The sequence below is a fragment of the Pelodiscus sinensis genome, chromosome 20 (assembly GCF_049634645.1).
Source record: "Pelodiscus sinensis isolate JC-2024 chromosome 20, ASM4963464v1, whole genome shotgun sequence".
Lineage (NCBI taxonomy): Eukaryota > Metazoa > Chordata > Testudines > Trionychidae > Pelodiscus > Pelodiscus sinensis.
Genome location: NC_134730.1, coordinates 5,980,239 through 5,998,353, shown reverse-complemented (window position 1 = coordinate 5,998,353; position 18,115 = coordinate 5,980,239). Strand labels below are relative to the sequence as shown.

The 18,115-nt window shown below is 45.3% G+C and overlaps 1 protein-coding gene across 5 annotated transcripts; it reads right to left on the bottom strand.

Annotated features, from left to right (window-relative positions):
* Positions 1-3,072: 3,072 nt before the first annotated feature.
* CYBC1 (cytochrome b-245 chaperone 1) lies at positions 3,073-18,115 on the bottom strand. Of its 5 annotated transcripts, none has more exons than XM_006132388.4 (7): positions 17,754-18,115; positions 13,213-13,342; positions 11,993-12,034; positions 10,544-10,617; positions 8,684-8,780; positions 6,312-6,456; positions 3,073-4,362 (listed from the first exon to the last, which is right to left on the bottom strand). In XM_006132388.4, exons 2-7 carry the CDS (start codon positions 13,295-13,297, stop codon positions 4,236-4,238), a joined length of 570 nt encoding a protein of 189 aa, XP_006132450.1. In that variant the 5' UTR covers positions 13,298-13,342; positions 17,754-18,115; the 3' UTR covers positions 3,073-4,235. The 5 variants fall into 5 exon arrangements, with proteins under 5 accessions (XP_006132450.1, XP_006132452.1, XP_006132451.1 ...); XM_006132390.3 differs by having other exon boundaries at positions 13,213-13,338; XM_006132389.4 differs by having other exon boundaries at positions 17,808-18,115.

Genomic DNA, 18,115 nt, shown 5'->3' with positions numbered 1-18,115 from the left:
AAAAAATGGAAAGTAGGACAAATTACAAAGGATGAATATAGACAAACAACACAGGAATGCAGGTGGCAAGATTAGAAAGGCAAAGGCACAAAATGAGCTCAAACTAGCTACAGGAATAAAGGGAAACAAGAAGATTTTTTATAAATACATTAGAAGCAAGAGGAAGACCAAGGACAGGGTAGGCCCATCGGTCAGTGAGGAGGGAGAAACAGTAACAGGAAACTTGGAAATGGCAGAGATGCTTAATGACTACTTTGTTTCGGTCTTCACCAAGAAGTCTGATGAAGGAATGCCTAACATAGGGAATGCTAGTGCGAAGGGGGTAGGTTTAGAAGATAAAATAAAAAAGAACAAGTTAAAAATCACCTAGAAATGTTAGATGCCTGCAAGTCACCAGGGCCTGATGAAATGCATCCTAGAATACTCAAGGAGCTGATAGAGGAGGTATCTGAGCCTCTAGCTATCATCTTTGGAAAATCATAGGAGACAGGAGAGATTCCAGAAGACTGGAAAAGGGCAAATATATAAAAAGGGAAATAAGAACCCAGGAAACTATGGACCAATTAGTTTAACTTCTGTGCCAGGGAAGATAATGAAGCAAGTAATTAAGGAAATCATCCGCAAACACTTGGAAGGTGGTAAGGTGATAGGGACCAGCCAGCATGGATTTGTAAAGAACAAATCATGTCAAACCAATCTGATAGCTTTCTTTGATAGGATAACGAGTCTTGTGGATAAAGGAGAAGCTGTGGATGTGGTATACCTAGACCCGTGGTCCCCAACACGATGCCCGTGGGCCTTTGGCAGCGCCCGCCAAGTGCTCAGGGCTGGCCTGGCCCTGGGCACGTGGCGCATGCGCGGTGCCGGAGCCGGCCCTGGGCGCGTGGTGAGCGCCGGCCCGGGGGCGCTGCGGATTGACCCCCCCGCGGCGCATGGGGGGGGAGAGAGCGCCAGCGCCGGCCCCGGGCGCGCGGCGCTTGGGGGAGGGGGGGAGAGAGAGCCGGCCCCGGGCACGCGGCGCTTGGGGGAGGGGGGGGAGAGAGCGCTAGCGCTGGCCCCGCGGAGCTTGGAGGAGGGGGGGGGGGGAGAGAGCGCTAGCGCCGGCCCCGGCCCCATGGCGCTTGGGGGGGGGAGAGAGCGCCGGCCCCGGGCGCGCGGCGCTTGGGGGAGGAGGGGGGAGAAAGCGCCGGCCCCGGGCGCGCGGCGCTTGAGGGGAGAGCGCCAGCCCCCGGAATGCGGCTATGGGGGGGCCCTGCCCCCTGGGCGAACGGCCACGCCTCCTGGCGCCCGGCAACCCCAAATGGTTGGGGACCACTGACCTAGACTATAGTAAGGCACTTGATACGGTCTCGCATGCTATTCTTATCAATAAACTAGGCAAATACAACTTAAATGGGGCTACTATACGGTGGATGCATAACTGACTGGATAACTGTACTCAGAGTAGTGATTAATGGTTCTCAATCCTGATGGAAAAGTATAACAAGTGGGGTTCCGCAGGGGTCTAGTTTTGGGACCAGCTCGCTTCAATATCTTCATCAACAATTTAGATATTGGCATAGAAAGTAGGCTTATTAAGTTTGCAGATGATATGAAACTGGGAGGGGTTGCAACTGCTTTGGAGGATAAGGTCATAATTGAAAATTATCTGGACAAATTGGAGAAATGGTCTGAAGTAAACAGGATGAAGTTTAATAAAGACAAATGCAAAGTGCTCCACTAAGGAAGGAACAATCAGTTTCACACATACAGAATGGGAAGCGACTGTCTAGGAAGGAGTATGGCAGAAAGGGATCTAGGGGTTATAGTGGACCACAAGCTGAATGAGTCAGCAGTGTGATTCTGTTGCAAAAAAAGCAAACATGATTCTGGGATGCATTAACAGGTGTGATGTGAGCAATACACGAGAAGTCACTCTTCCGCTCTACTCTGCGCTGGTTGGCCTCAGTTGGAGTATTGTGTCCAGTTCTGGGCACCCCATTTCAAGTAAGATGTGGAGAAATTGAAGAGGGTCCAGAGGAGAGCAACAAGAATGATTAAAGGTCTAGAGAACATGACCTATGAAGGAAGGCTGGAAGAATTGGGTTTGTTTAGTTTGGAAAAGAGAAGATTGAGGGGGGACAGGATAGCAATTTTCAGGTATCTAAAAGGGTGTCATGAGGAGGGAGAAAACTTGTTCATCTTGGCCTCTGAGGATAGAAAAAGAAGCAATGGGCTTAAACTACAGCAAGGGAGGTTTAGGAAAAAATTCCTGTCAGGGTCGTTAAACACTGGAATAAATTGCCCAGGGAGGTTGTAGAATCTCCATCTGTGGAGATATTTAAGACTAGGTTAGACAAATGTCTATCAGGGATGGTCTAGACAGTACTTGGTCCTGCTATGAGGGCAGGGGACTGGACTCGATGACCTCTCAAGGTCCCTTCCAGTCCTAGTATTCTGTGATTCTATGATACAAGCATTTTTATTATGTTGAAGTTACTTTGGCCCAATACAGTCAATTTTTGCTTCCTTCTCACTCATGATAGCTTGATATAGACACAACTAATGGAGTTTGAGCTCTAGATGTAACATTCTGATTAGGGATGTTAAGAAGTGTGTAATTAATCATATAGTCAACAAATCCTTTGTCAGTTACACGATTAATCGATTAGGGTTAGCACTGCAAGCCCTCAGTCCTGGCTCATGACGGTTCCCGGCGACTACCCCCACTGCAGCTCCGCACTAGCAGCACTTTCAGAGCTGGCAGGCAGGCATGCTGGTTCAGTCTCAGCTTGCACTGGGTCTGGCATCTACCCCGGCTGCAGCTCTACATAGAAAGGTTTTGCAGAGCCACAGCAGGGGTAGCTGCTGGACCGGGCGCGAGCCAGGACCGAGCCAGCACTACTGTCCACCCACTTCCAAAATACTTTAAATGCAGAACAACAGTTGAGGGGATGGGTTGCATGTAGCCAGTAGCACTCATCGATAAGCATCTGCTTATCAGTTAATTGTTTAATTGATTACATCGCTAATTCTGATCAAGGCAGAGGTAGCTTGTCCAAAATCTACTATTTGAAACAAACACACACCATGTATCAAAAATATATATATATTTTACCATTTGGGAAACAGATCTCCGAAAAGAGGACAACAATCACAACATATTTTGAGGTAAGGTTTAGTCACAAAGCACTAATATATCTAGCTGTCCCATCCTTACCAAGTATCAAATGCTACAAAGATCTTATCTAGTACTCCAAAGACTTTTAAAATAGGGAACATTGATAGATCTAGGCTTAAGCTTTTATTTTAACAGTTGGCACTTGAACACACACAGTGGACTTGTTTTGTAGTAGCATTTTTTTTAAACAAATACGTACAACAGTCTGACTCTAGGCTCCCATGTTTACTACTATTCTAGTTGGAGAAGGCAATGCTGATCCCTTAAGCAGCAGCATGGGGAAATTAAAACATTTAAAAGCTATTGCAAAGCAAATACTATTATATTTCATTTTTTAAAAATCACCCCTTTTCAGCTAATCTAGGAGGAATTAAGCCACATATAAAAACTGGTCCATTTAATATCTGAAATTGTGGACCACCGCTTTCAATTTTTTAATTTTTATTGGTTTCTGATTGTAAGTACCTTTTTCAGTCCTACTTTTACTTGGAATCATCAAAATTGCCAAGACAGTAGCTATCGTTATTATTTACTATTTTTAAAAGCTTAAAATCAATTTTTTTTTTAGTGATTAACACTCTGAATTTAATGACAGGAATCTGAAGTAACTACTTCAGTCTTTCTAAGTCAGATACACTGTATCTGCAATGGATATTTACAGCCATCAGAAGTTTAAATGTCAGACTATCACCATGATATTGTGGTATGCAACTACTAGTTCAACTAGTTCAAATCAATTCATTAGCACATTATTATCCGTAGGTAATCATGATGAGTTGACAAAGCACTGTCAACATCTACAAGCTATGAGGCAAAGTAACTGATAAAATAGTATTTGTTTTGGATTCTTCGCAAGCCACGTATGAACAAATTCATACTGAAGGTTCCAGTGGAAGAACAGTTTATGGGGATGGAGAAATGTAAAGTTATTTGGCATCAAGAGGCCAAATCAGCTGTTGAGGCAGAGGAATTTTCACACATAGGGAAGACACCAAGCCATGAGGGACTTCTTAGATGCAATGCAGCCAATACAGCTTCCAAACATTCAGAGGGCTCAGCTTTCTTCATTTCATTATTACTTGTCCTTGGGTTCATCTGCATCACTGGCATCCGTCTCACTGCTCTGCGACAGGTCTTGATGGTTCTCTGCTTTGTTCAGTTCCAGAAAGCCACTAATGAGCTTGGCAACTGCTTCCACATCACTATGGAAAGGAACAAATGATGTCTGAATTAATGGAAATGGTGCTGATGAGCAAGAGCACAAGCACTCAGTGCTGAATTCATAGCTAGCTGAAGCCCCAGTCAGTGTGTGGAATAGGACTAGATTTATAAAAACTGTGCGCTAGTTTTTCAAGCTGCCATAATAATCAGAAAAGTGAATGAAGTGGGTCTCCACGAGTTCCATTCTCCCAATGACTTTCAGACTTGGGGTACGTCTAGACTACATGCCTCTGGTGACAGAGGCATGAAAATTAGACTACCCGGCATAGGAAAATGAAGCGGCGATTTAAATAATCGCCGCTTCATTTAAATTTACCTGGCTGCCGCGCTGAGCCGATCAGCTGTTTGATCAGCTGACCCGCTTCATTTTCCTATGCTGGGTAGTCTAATCTACACGCCTCTGTCACCAGAGGCATGTAGTCTAGACGTACCCTAGATGAGGTTTCCCATTCACAAGCCAGAATATTTTCTAACAGCTCCTGCATTGCATTCCCTTGAAAAAATTATGAGAAGTCCTATGGCACCTTATAGACTAACAGATTTATTGGAGCATAAGCTTTCGTGGGCAAAGACCCACTTCATCAGATGCATGCAGTAGAAATTCCAAAGGCGGGTATAAATATACAGGCACATGAAAAGCTCTTAAGCTAGAAGTGGGCCACATCCTCTCTGACTGAACAGACCTTGTTATCTCTGGCCTTCCTCTTGATTGGTACTCCTTTCTTTTCATGTGCCTGTATATTTATACCTGTCTCTGGAATTTCCACTACATGCATCTGACGAAGTGGGTCTTTGCCCACGAAAGCTTATACTCCAATACATCTGTTAATCTATAAGGTGCCACAGGACTTCTTGTTATACAGATTCAGACTAACTCTCATACTTATACCATTGAAAGCTGAAGAACCTGTGGAATTCTGTTTCTTATCACTAGTAATCAAAATTCCTCATTTGGTTAAAAATTCTGCCTCCCTCTCTCGTGGTTGCACTAGTTCAGCAGAGCTAACAAAAGAGGAAAGAAAGAATGAGGTTACATAAACAGTTCTAACTTGAAAACACATAGGGAACACCATTTTTAGGGAGTATAAATGCACTTGAAATTGTTTGATCTATTTGGCTTTCAGCAGGTAAAGTTATTGCTACTGAAATACAGTCTAAAACAGGGTTCCAACCCTATGATTCTATGATTTTAAGGTCTCCCATTAAGTCAATTACTCTCAAATGATTTATCTAAAGCCTTTAAACGTTTTGTAACTAAATGTCCATTATTACACTCAACCTATTTGAAGGCAACTTATGCTCTGACAAGCAAAGCTATACTGTGACCTCTCTGCATGTGTTTCCTTCTCAGGAGAAAAAAAAAGATTAGCTATAAAAATAATGCCTTAGAAACAGCAGGATGGAAGCCCATCTTTTCTCTCCTTAAAATTCACCTCTGTTGTGAGTATTTTGTAGGCCTCAACAACAGCTGCACTCCTCATTCTTGTTACACTTCTAAATCTCATTCCCAGCTTGTGTTCTCCTCTTTTTCCTGTATCTTGTTTAAAGATTGTGAACAATTTGGGACAGAGACTGTCTTTTTATGATATGTCTGTACAATGCATATCACAATGAGTCCTCAATATAAATACAGCAATAATCCACAGGCCTTTCTTCTCGAGACTGAACTACAAGTAATACAAAAAAATAAAGGCCTAGGATGTCTAATATTGTAGGTCTCACTACCACAGTTCTTATTCTCAAATGCCTATGACTCAAGTAAGTTAAGTGTTTGAAAATCATAACTTAATAATCCTAAAATTAGAGGAAATAAGACTACCAACAGAGCTGGGACAATTCTTTCAAAAGCCTTCTATAATTCAGTCATTGGCCCTAAAGTTAACACCTATTCCTCTTATACACACACTCAATCGAAAAGAATAGCTCATACCTTCTACAGCCCAGCACCGCACTCTGGGTCAGAGGGTGGGAAAATCCAGTGACAAATCGTAGCACTACCAGGTAACCCTTCCCAAAATAACGCACTTTCTCCTCTTCCACATTGACATCTCGAATCTCATGCAGTGGAGCTGCCACTGTTAGCAAATGCAGGGAAGAACATCAATCAGTATTAAAGCTATAGTAAGATGAGTGCCCAAAGCATAAGTCCATTTATCACAGACCTGGTGTGAGGTCCGAGGCCTAAGCACAATGGTCAAAAAGTACTAAGCTGTAAGTGCATTCTAGAGAAGCTGTAACAAAACACCTCATGAAGAAACATCTTGGTACTAACACACACCTCACAGATAACAGGGACATACCGACTGAAGTTTAGGACAGGGTCTAAACCAGTGGTGGACAATAATTTTTGATGGGGGGGAAGGGGGAAGGGCACTCCAAGATTTTGGTAAGTGGTCAAGGGCCACACTTTTGTATGGAGGGAGTGCGGGGTTTGGGTCAGAGGTTGGTTGCAGAAGGGAGCTTGGGGGTACAGGGACTGGGCTGCAGGAGAGGGTGTGAGGTTTAAAAGAGTTTGGGTGAAGAAAAGGGGTTGTGATCTGGGGAAGAGGATTGAGGTGCAGAGTCCAGGAGGGAGTATGGGTACAGGAGAGGATTCCAGCCTGGGGGAGGGACGTAGCAGCAGGTGCAGGGTCTGGGAAGGAGTTGGGTATGAGAGAAGATGGGTTGCCCGAGGCAGGCTTTGGCCAGAAGGTGCTTACCTAAGCAGTTCCCAGCCATAAGCACTCTTAAGCAGGCTTCCCTGCCTGCCAGCAGCCCCCAGCTGGCTGTTCCATGTGGTGCTCTGTGCTGGGGCGGGGGGGGGGGGGAGGGGGGGGGGGAGAGGAGGGGCAGAGAGGGAAGCTTTGCATGGGCTGCCCCCGCCTACAGCAAAATCTCTCAACTCCTATTGGCCAGTTTCTGACAAATAGGAGCTGAGATATTTTGCTGGGGCTAGGGGCAGCACACAAAGCCTCCCCCTCCCAACCACTGCACAGAAAGCCATAAGGAGCAATTAGACACTGGGGGTGAGGGTGGGGGCAGGAGCTTGGTGGGATTAAAAGGCTTGATGGGCTGGATCTGACCCATGGGACAGATCTTGCCCTCCCCGATCTAAACTGACAACCCAATAGAGAGAGATCGAACTCCCATGTACAAAGTAATGGGTGGCACCTAGGTACCGTAATAAGATGGCACCCTGATACACCAGGAGTGATATATAACTTGTTTGTACCTATATATAAAAATATATCTAAAAAATATATGTCTTTGTATATGCCCTATGGGGCAGTACTGCATCACTGTCACTGACGGAGTTGAATCCACTGTAATGAGCATACATGTGTTAGCTTAAATGGGACTCTAAGCTCCCCCTCTCTGCTTTGATAATAATAATGAACCTCCAAGTGAAGCTTCAGTGCTGCTGTTCTCCTCCTACTTAGCTGGGTATGTGCTACACTGCACTGCTGGGATCTCAACCACCACCTACTGCAGACCTGTTTGCAAAGCAGAATGCACCAGCTGCTATAGTTTACTCAATGAACTGGTACAGCAGCCCAAAGATCAGCAATCATCCATTTATTATTGATGCTTTCCTACCATTTCCCCCCTCTTAATGACTGTCTGAACTGTTTCCTGTAACAGGTAGTTAACAGCTGTTCAATGTATTGAGACTGAGCAGGTTTTGAAAGATTTGCTATTCACACTAGTCACTTTCAGAGCATCTCCTGGCTTGAGGGTCCCCATGTTAACAGCATTTTCTGGTTATGGTACAAATGCCTATTCTCACAAAAACATTTGCCTTGTGTTCAGGAGGAAAAAAAGGGGGGGGGGGGGAGTTCATGAACATTAACACTCATTTCTTCCTTCCCCTCCCCTAAAATCAGTTTGAAGTTTCATCATAAAATTAAGGTGGTTTTAAATGCTCTCAAGCCACTAAAAGCTCCCAACTATTTAAACATATTATGAAGCAGTCTGATGTTTGGAAGTCAAGAGCCTCCCAGATTCTATTTCTAATTTTGCCAAAGCTCTCCGTGACCTCAAGCAACCCTTAACATGGGTTTGACTTCTGTCACTGCAGCTATGATAGGACTCAATCAAACATGGGAAACTAAGTGGAAACCAGATACTGAGCTTTTAAACTGAGCTTTCCTAGATAAATTCATCTTTTAAAAACAGGTATTGTCTTCTCAGAATAATCTGCTCAGCACTGTGCCTAAAGTTGATGAAATAGCTCTAGAATAGTTTATTAAAAACCTGCACATAATTCCTCCTTCTCTGCCCAGTTCTCACACTTGGTACACACAGAAAAACTTATTTTCTTACCTTGTTCAAGGCCTGCTTTTGAGAGAGTCAATATTTTTTTGTACAGGTTGAATGTTTTAATAAAGACTTTTCCCTTGTCCTTGTCAAATATAGCTTCCTGTAAAATTACAACACGGCATCAATTTATCCTTTTCTTTTAAGTAAAAAGGGCAGCATTTACAATCTCAAAAAAATAAATAAACAACCCAACATTCATCTATAACAGTAAGTTTGTTTTCATAGAACTAAGAACTTAATAGTTTTAATTCTACTCACTCCTATCTCATTGCTGGATTATGAAGTCAAAATATTGTTCCTGGATTCCCCTCAATCCCAGGACTTCCCTGAATCTCACATGCACTTTCCAGGAGAGTATTTAAGTGGTTTTATTTTCCTGTAAAATGTGCTTGGCATTAAGCCAATTTGCCTCATCTTGCAGAAACTGAAACTTGCTCTTTTACTATGTATATGGTTGTCCCACAATCCCCAAACGATAGAAAATAAAATCTACACACACCCTTCATCAACCACAACAACAATTACCAACCCAGCAAAGTTTTGGACTTACATGTTATGGCAGGGGTGGGCAAAATCAGGCCCAGGGGCCAGATCCAGCCCACCAAGTATTTCTCTATGGCCCACCCAGCTTATTAGCACAGCATGCATATTTACAGCCAGCAGCAAGTAGTCAGCTGCCCCTCCCCCCACTTTGCACTGTCCTGCAGATGATCTGCTCCCAGGATTCTTGGGCTAGCTCTATATGCAGAGCAGGGATAGGAGATAAGGAGATAAGGAAGGGAGCGCTGAAGTCAGGGTGTTCCTCCGCCTATCTCTGCAGAGCAAGAATGGGGAAGAGGGAGACACAATCAGCAAAGCTGTTCCAATCTGAAGTTTGGATGGTAAGTGACTAAAATGAGATGCAGAGCCGTGAAGGGGGAAGACAACAGAGTAGGACAGATTTCCCTTAAAGAGAGCGCGTGGCTTCTCTCAGAAACTTAGCCAGCACACACACTCTATGTCACTGTCACACCCCAGCCTGTGACATACACAGTCACCATCACATACACACTGCCACACACTCTCAATCTCACACAAAGTGTCCCTCTTTTACACTCACACACTCTGTCTCTCTCGGTGCCAGCCCACAACGAGGTACCAAAATTCATGAAGTGGTGCCCAGTAAAAATTATTGCTCGCCCCTGTTATGGTGATGTTTTAATTAAAAAGAAAACATCCCAAGGATTAGATGGCCCCAGGAAATGGTAAGAAAATACGATGTCATTCACATCTGGATCAAGTTCAATATGGGTTAAGTACAATGACAGTCTGCCAACTGCTTGTGAAATGATGAACAATCGTCAACAAAATTTTAAAAAACTTCACAAGTAGCACTCCCCCGAGAGTGGAGAAATACTGAGTGGAATTGGAGGTAGATTTGTCCTTTAATGGATAGGCCCCTGTGTGTCACTTACAGGGACAGCATGTGTGGGAAGCCCACACCAGTAACTTTATGTGCTGTTCCTGTTCTCTTAGCTTAAAAAATATCACATATTGCAAATATTTCAAGTTATAATTGCAAAAATATTCTACACAAAACATGAAAAATATGACAGACGTTTGGCCAAGTCTTGTCTTTAAACACCAATTCACCTTTAGCAATTTTTCCCTGTAGTCGACAGACTATCAGTATAAAGTTACTCCCCACCATTAACATTTACTATAAGTTATCAACATGGCTATGTTTCTCAACATCTGACAGTGTAACTTGTTTATTTGCATTACGCAATATTAATGATCAGATGGCTGCTGAAATCAACTATCAAATACTTTCAGCCAGCACAACCCACTTCCTGTCTTCTGAATTCACAGCATGTGTCTTACCTCCCACTCTTCCAGATTCTGTACAGCCACAAAGAGACATCCAGCTATGTAGAAAAGTTTCCACCCCAAGCTGTCTGAACAATGCAAGACACACAGTTTAAATACATTGTCTCAAATGCAAGCAAAAGATAATAAAAAACACCACACAAAACCCTTCTGGAAACAAATAAGAAATGTGCCTTCCATTACAGATGTTCTCTTTTTCAACAACAGGAAGATACAGTATTTTAATAGTGTTTTTCCAGAATCAAAAAAAGCAGAAGTTATTCCATTGTAGAAAGTTTTCTGTTCTCGTTTTTAAAACACTGGAATCAGTGCTATACAGAATTTTAGCCATTTTTTTTTAACTGACAAGATTGTATACAGTTCTGTTATGGATATAATTTTTTTCCTGTGAACTTGAGATATCCAAATACTTTAACTCAGAGCTGTCATAAACATGTTCCTCCTTACTCTGTTATAATCTGTATGATAAACCCCCTTTGTGCTGCAGAGAACAAGGGTGAGAGACTGGGGATACTAATTCGTTGTAACAAATATATTTCTTCATACCAACAAAGGGAGCAGGCAGAACACTTGGCTAGGACATATATAAAATGTTATATGCTGGAAATATTTACACAGAGCAACCTGTTTTAAGTGACTTAAAGGTCTTCTCACTAAAGCTGTTAGTGAACTGGATTCAGTACCTTTGGGGAGATCCCAAGGCACTCTGTTAAGAAAGGATATTGTCTTCTACAGGTGGTGCCTCACACAGATTTCAATGTATTTTGTCCTACAAAAATATATTGATTACATTGGTGGCATAAAGCACCATTCCACTTGTGTCATCTGAAACAAAGAGGAATGCTTATAGGATGCTCTGCAGCTTTTTCTTTCTTTCTTTATGGAGAGACACATTTGGTGCAATCTGATCCATTCCCAAAAGAACAGATAAAAACGCTTCTAAAGCAGAAATTTTTGACAAGCCTTGAGGATTAGTTCTCTCTGGCAGGAGTGACTTAGCAACATCTAGAGAGGATTGCTTCCATCAGAGGGACACTTCTGTTTGGTAGCAGAATTTTAACAATCCCTACCCTTCCACGGGAGTTGCAAAAATCAGCTAGTTAAAGTTTATAAAATACATCAAAACAAAGTATTACACAGTGCTAAATATCACTGTTATAAATACTCTGGAGATTTGGGGAAACAAGGCTGGAAAGGAACTGGGAGGGGGGGAAGAATTAGAGGGAAAAACATGGGATAAGCCTGGTGAAGGCAACAGGATGCTGCTAAGTTTTATGATTTGTACCAGCTCCTAGAGAGTTTATGATAGACACTTTATGAGGGTTTTTTTTTTAAAGTACAAGACATTAAGAAGGATCAGGTGGAAACTGGGGGGAGAAAATTATGTGAACGGAAATTCCAACAGGAAAGAATAAAACTCTCCATAAAGTAAATGAACATTACCTTCACTATAGTAAGCAGCAGCCAGACCTATGGAAGATATTCCTGGAAAGAGAGGGACAAGTATGATTTAAACATGCAATTCAAGATATCTAAAAACTCCTTTATTTAATACACACACACACACACCTAAGTTACATCCACTACTTCTCATGGAAAGAAGGGCTAGCTTTGATTGCAGCTTTGCTGTCCCTTTTGATTGTTATCATCACTCTGAGTGATGAGAGCAAATAAAGTATTTCTTATTAAATAAAATATGCCAATTCTCTCACTTTCACATAATTATGCCACATTTTAAAATGAGGAAACTAAGGAACCAACGTAAGGTCAGGCAGCAAGTCAATGACTGAATTAAGAACAGCGCCATTAATTCCAATTTCCAGCAAGTCTGCCCACTAAACCTTGCTTCTTCCCAAGGACAGCACCACTTTGAGTACTGAGGCTATGCATATTAAAAAGGCTATTCTTAGCTGCAATATAGCCCCATTGAGCATGGTAGGCTAAAAAAACCCTGTGCATGCACTATTGGGGTACACTGGGTCACAAGGGTAGCAAAGTGCTTTCACATATCCAAGAGACAATTGCTGGATGATACCTCATGCTCTGGAGTACCTTACTTCAATTACCTGTGCCATCAGTTTGATAAAACATGTTTACATTATTAAAAGGCAGAATGGTCTAGTTGACTGAGAAATAGGATTGGGAGCCAAGATCTTGTGAGTTCTTGGGCAAACAACGTACCTACTCTTTGATTCTGTTTCCCCGTATGTAAAATAAATAGGGGTAGAAACACCATACCTATCTTGAAAGAGGTGCTTTGCCTCTATACAGTGCTCTTCAGACAAGAAATGCTATATAAATGCCAAACGTGAAATCCTGGGCCCATTTTACTGAATGGGAGTTTTACTGCTGACTTCAGTGGATCTAGGATTTCTCCTCAAGAGTTTGATAGGCAGGTGTGTCTTTACGCTATCCATAAGTGTCAGCGGAGGCTAAAGTTGAGGTGATTTCACCTCTCCAAACAATACTTTCCAAAAATCTTGCAATTCATCTCAATAGGGTTTCTTTTGGGAAACATTTCTAACATGCTTTCCTTAAAACATGTGTTTAAATGGAGTCAGCCTTATACAAACTATTTGTGGCTGGCATAAAAATATAAGCCTTGGAAAAGCAGGTTACTCATTTGTCTCTTAATGTGTGGGAAAGAATCATCTATGTCTTACCAACAAAGAGAGACCAAGATCTGATGCCAGGTGACCTCTTCAAATGAAGAATGGAACTTGTACGGTTTTCAAGCCACATGTACATCTTCAGGAGAAATTCCCAACAGCCTAATAACACTCATGAACCTAGCTAGACAATGAAAAGGAGTAAGTACTTACAGGTTATTGCTGTACTCTTTTTCATCCCTTTCTGTGCCCCAATATGTTAACCTTCAGTCATGTCAATCTAGATAGCAATCTCTGCAGAGCAAAGATACAGTATTCTACTTGCATGTAAAACACTTTTATGATACTGTACAATAGTCATCATGGAGACTTGGAAAAAAGACTAAAAGTTTTGGACTACGGATGTTAAATATCGGTTAATTGACTAGTCGAGTATTCGATGGAATTTCCGACTACTCCACTAGTCGATAGGCACTTCCACATTCCCCCGCTGGGGCTCTTGTACATTTCAAAGGAGGAATGCAGAACTCCCCATGCAGCCCGGGCCAGCGGGAAGTCCTGGTGACTCTGGGCAGCTCAAGGTGTGCCAGCTTTGAAATGTGCAAGTGTCTCCAACGGGGGCTCTTGTGCATTTCAAAACCATACCGCAGCATGAAGCCCGGGTCAGCGGGGGACTCAGAGTCCCCCGCTGACCCCAGGCTCTATTCTGCTCTGCAGATTTGAAATGTCACGCAGAGCCTGGGGTCAGCGGGGGACTCCCCAGCTGATCCTGGGCTCCCCATGGCATTTCAGATGACCCAGGGGATCAGCTGGGGACTCCCCAGCTGACCCGAGTTCCGTGCAGCATTTCCCCAGAAGCCAGAGTCAGCTGGGGACTCCCCAGCTGATCCCAGGTTCCATGGAAATGCCACAGAGCCCAAGATCAGCTGGGGAATCTCCAGCTGAGTCTGGGCTCCACAGCGCCACTTTGAAACAGACTAAATAAAGCCTTAGTGCAGCTGCAAGCAAATCAAGTAGTTTATAAAACAGACTCTTCTTAAAGACATACTGCATTCTTGCCCTTAGATAAAGCAGCTTTATTTATCACTACAGTGATGACCACTTGAATGACATAATGCTAGGGATGTAAAGGATTAACCAGTTACCTGATAAGCATGGCCTTTACCAGCAGAGAGCTGCCTGCTGTGAGAAACCCAGTGCTCTCCCAATCCTAGGTTGGGCTGTGAGAGGAGGAGAGTAGATTGCATGGGGTAGATGATGGAAATAGGGAGTGGGTGGGTGCTGGCATTAGTGAGGAGGGGATGGGCAGTTTGTTTGGGCATCCTGGCTCCCATCTGGGCTGCAGCAAGTCAGACCCTCTCACTCTCAAGCACAGCAGCCCTAGCAGGGCTGGAGCAGCCAGTATAGGGAAAAGACACAGGGTTCTCTCCAGGACTGGGAAGGACGAGGGAAATGTCAAAATTTCAGGTGGGTTATGCTGGCATTCTGGGCCAAAATGTCAGCTGGGGCATGGGAGATAGTTTCCCCAGCAGCACCCAATCTTATATCATTAATGCAACAGAGGAAGCTTAGTCTAACTACATCCTCTCTTTTCTTGTTGAGGCTGAGAAAAGGAGGAGTTGGTATTAATTTCCAGCTGATTGGTGACATAATTAGAAGATCTGAAATATGCCAGAAAAATTTTTACGAGGGAAAGAACAATGTAGCACCCAGTTATTTTCCACTGCTAGACTTATAGAGCAAACCCAGGGCCCAGGATCACCGCAGACAGAGGCTGCTCCGTTGGATGGCAGGATGCCTCCCTCACCCTCTGCGCTGCTGCCTTTCTATCAGAGGCAGCAGCACATAGGGAGGGCAGGAGGTTTGGGGGGGTCTGGTGCATCAGAGACAGCAGCACAGGGTGGCAGGCAGGAGCCTGTCTGCATGGGGAGCCAGTTTTTAAAACCTCCCCACCCACTGCTGCTATCACCCAGCACAAGACTGCTGACTCATCCCATTCACATCCCTTGTGTGGACTTAAGAGCAGTTGATTATAGCCTGATCTTGCCCTCAAGACCTCATTGCAGCATAATCTGTAGAACCTCTGCAGATGCACAATTTGTATCCACATCCCTATCTTCAAAAAATGAGCTGCAGATATCTGCATGGACAACTGTGGATGTGGATACCCACAGACAGAAAGCAGATATCTGCAAATTTTCTGGGTTCTAACTACAAAATGTGTATCCACATTAGGGATGTACTAGTGTGGTCTAACGGATAAGCAAGGTTAATGCTATAGACTACATGCATTTTCCCTCCTGCCCTTACCAGTACATCTTTTTAGGAGGCTGGCCAACAGCCCAGCTCAGTCCTGTATCAGAGGCAGCAGCACAGGGCGACAGGAAGCTGGTCTGCTAGGGAAGCTGGTTTTTAAACTGTCTCTCCTTGTGGACTAGCTCCCGCCTGCCACTGTGAGACAGATGCAGGAGCGCAGAGCAGCAGGAGGCTCCTCATGAGTGGAGCTGGAGTGCACTGACTGCCAGCCCCACTCCTGGGGACCACAGCTGAGTAACTGATAAGAATTCATGAGGTTAATCCACTATTCAATTAACCAATATTTAACATCCCTAATCTGCATCCATATCCACAAAAGTGAGCTGCAGGTATACACATCCGCAGACGCAGATATCTGCAGATTTGCAGGGCTCTACTAATTTGCACTCTTTGAAAATATTCAAATTATCTCCTCAGAACTCTAGGGAGGGGACAGATTAACAATACTTATTTACAAAAGCAGTTTAAATATCTTACAGTATAAACCCACCAATACAAGTCAGTGTTCTGCATTAAGATCTCCTAAAGCAGAATCCTTCAGCCCTGTTTACTGCTGTGCTCTGGATCTGTCTCCCTAAATCTTAGTAGGAAAAACTTAAAAAACAACAAATAGTCTAGTAGCACCTTAAAGACTAACAAAACATGTAGATGGTATCATGTGTTCATAACACCATCTTGTTTTGTTAGTCTTTAAGGTGCTACTAGACTATTTGTTGTTTAAGTTTTTCCTGTTACTGACTAACTTGGCTACCCCTCTGAAGCTTTTAAATCTTAGCAGGCTTTCAAGCATCTCCTGGCCAGTTGTCAACTAAAACTCAACATGGCCAAAAGCAAGCTCTTCATCTTTCTCTGCTGATACTAGGTGAAAAATATTTTGGTCTAGAACCATGGAGGATTCACTGTTTTGTGTTTACGCTATAAGTCTAAACATGGAAAATCACATCATTACTCCTGGTATACTTGAGATATTGTAATTTCTCAACAGTTAATAAATATCAGCTCTTTTACCCAGCCTCATAGTTATCTCAATAAGGGAAGAAGAGCTTAGGCTGAGCTCCCCTCTGATGCACTAATCAAACAATGGAGTTTCCCCAACACCCCACCTCCCATGCAACCACATCCTTTATACTCCAAAATGCCAGTAAGCAGCCTGAAATATTAGCACCATAATCCCATGCAGCCTGACTCCCATACTCCCTTTCCCCCTTATGCAGCCCACTCTCCCCAGCCTCCAAACCCTCCACCCTTATGATGCCCGCTCCCCCCAAACCTCCCAGTTCCGCCACACACCCCAATCTCCCCCGATTCCCCAGCCTCCCCACCCCTCCAATCTCCCCTGTGCAGCCCACTCTCCCCAGCCTCCCCACCTTCCTCCATGCAGCCCACTCCCCCAACCTCCCCACATTCCTCCATGCAGCCCACTCCCCCAACCTCCTCCCCCTTCCTCCCCCCACTGTGCAGCCCGCTCCCCCAACCTCCTCCCCCTCCTCCCTCCCCCCACTGTGCAGCCCGCTCCCCCAACCTCCTCCCCCCACTGTGCAGCCCGCTCCCCCAACCTCCTCCCCCCTCCTCCCTCCCCCTACTGTGCAGCCCGCTCCCCCAACCTCCTCCTCCCCCCTCCTTCCTCCCCCCACTGTGCAGCCCGCTCCCCCAACCTCCTCCTCCCCCCTCCTCCCTCCCCCCACTGCGCAGCCCGCTCCCCCAACCTCCTCCCTCCCTCCTCCCTCCCCCCACTGTGCAGCCCGCTCCCCCAACCTCCTCCCTCCCTCCTCCCTCCCCCCACTGTGCAGCCCGCTCCCCCAACCTCCTCCCTCCCTCCTCCCTCCCCCCACTGTGCAGCCCGCTCCCCCAACCTCCTCTCCCCTCCTCCCTCCCCCCACTGTGCAGCCCGCTCCCCCAACCTCCTCCCCCCTCCTCCCTCCCCCCACTGTGCAGCCCGCTCCCCCAACCTCCCTCCCCCACTGTGCAGCCCGCTCCCCCAACCTCCTCGCCCCTCCTCCCTCCCCCCACTGTGCAGCCCGCTCCCCCAACCTCCTCCCCCCTCCTCCCTCCCCCCACTGTGCAGCCCGCTCCCCCAACCTCCTCGCCCCTCCTCCCTCCCCCCACTGTGCAGCCCGCTCCCCCAACCTCCTCCCCCCCCCCACTGTGCAGCCCGCTCCCCCAACCTCCTCCCCCCTCCTCCCTCCCCCCACTGTGCAGCCCGCTCCCCCAACCTCCTCCCTCTTCCTCCCCCCCATACAGCCCCGCGGGCCGGGAGCAGAAGCAGCTCTGTCACTGACCGGTTGCTGCCCACACGGCCGCGGCGCGCACAATCCGAGCGGGAGGCCCCTTACCATAGAGTCGCTCACCCGAGCGCCAAGGCGATCACAGCGAAGATTGAGCGCCGCGCGTAGAGTGTCGATACGCAAACGGGGCCAGAACGTGGGCGGCCATTTTTGGTTCGGGCAAATCTAATTGTGCCGCCTCCGTAGCCATTAGCTTCTGGGGATGTGCGTGCTGCTTCAATCCAACATGGCGGCTAACTTTAACGCCTTTCCGCGCAAATCCGAAATGACGTATTAAGTGAAAGTCTTCCAGGTGCCCAAATCCAAGCTAGCGATTTACGTCCAATGCGTCCCGCCCAAACCCGAGCTGATAGTCG

Coding starts and splice junctions, on each gene's coding strand:
- CYBC1 (XM_006132388.4), bottom strand. CDS start 13,297: ATGTACATGTGGCTTGAAAACCGTACAAGTTCCATTCTTCATTTGAAG. Junction 8,781..10,543: donor AGAATCTGGAAGAGTGGGAG/GTAAGACACATG, acceptor GTAATTTTACAG/GAAGCTATATTTGACAAGGA. Junction 6,457..8,683: donor AAAAGCAGGCCTTGAACAAG/GTAAGAAAATAA, acceptor ATTTGCTAACAG/TGGCAGCTCCACTGCATGAG.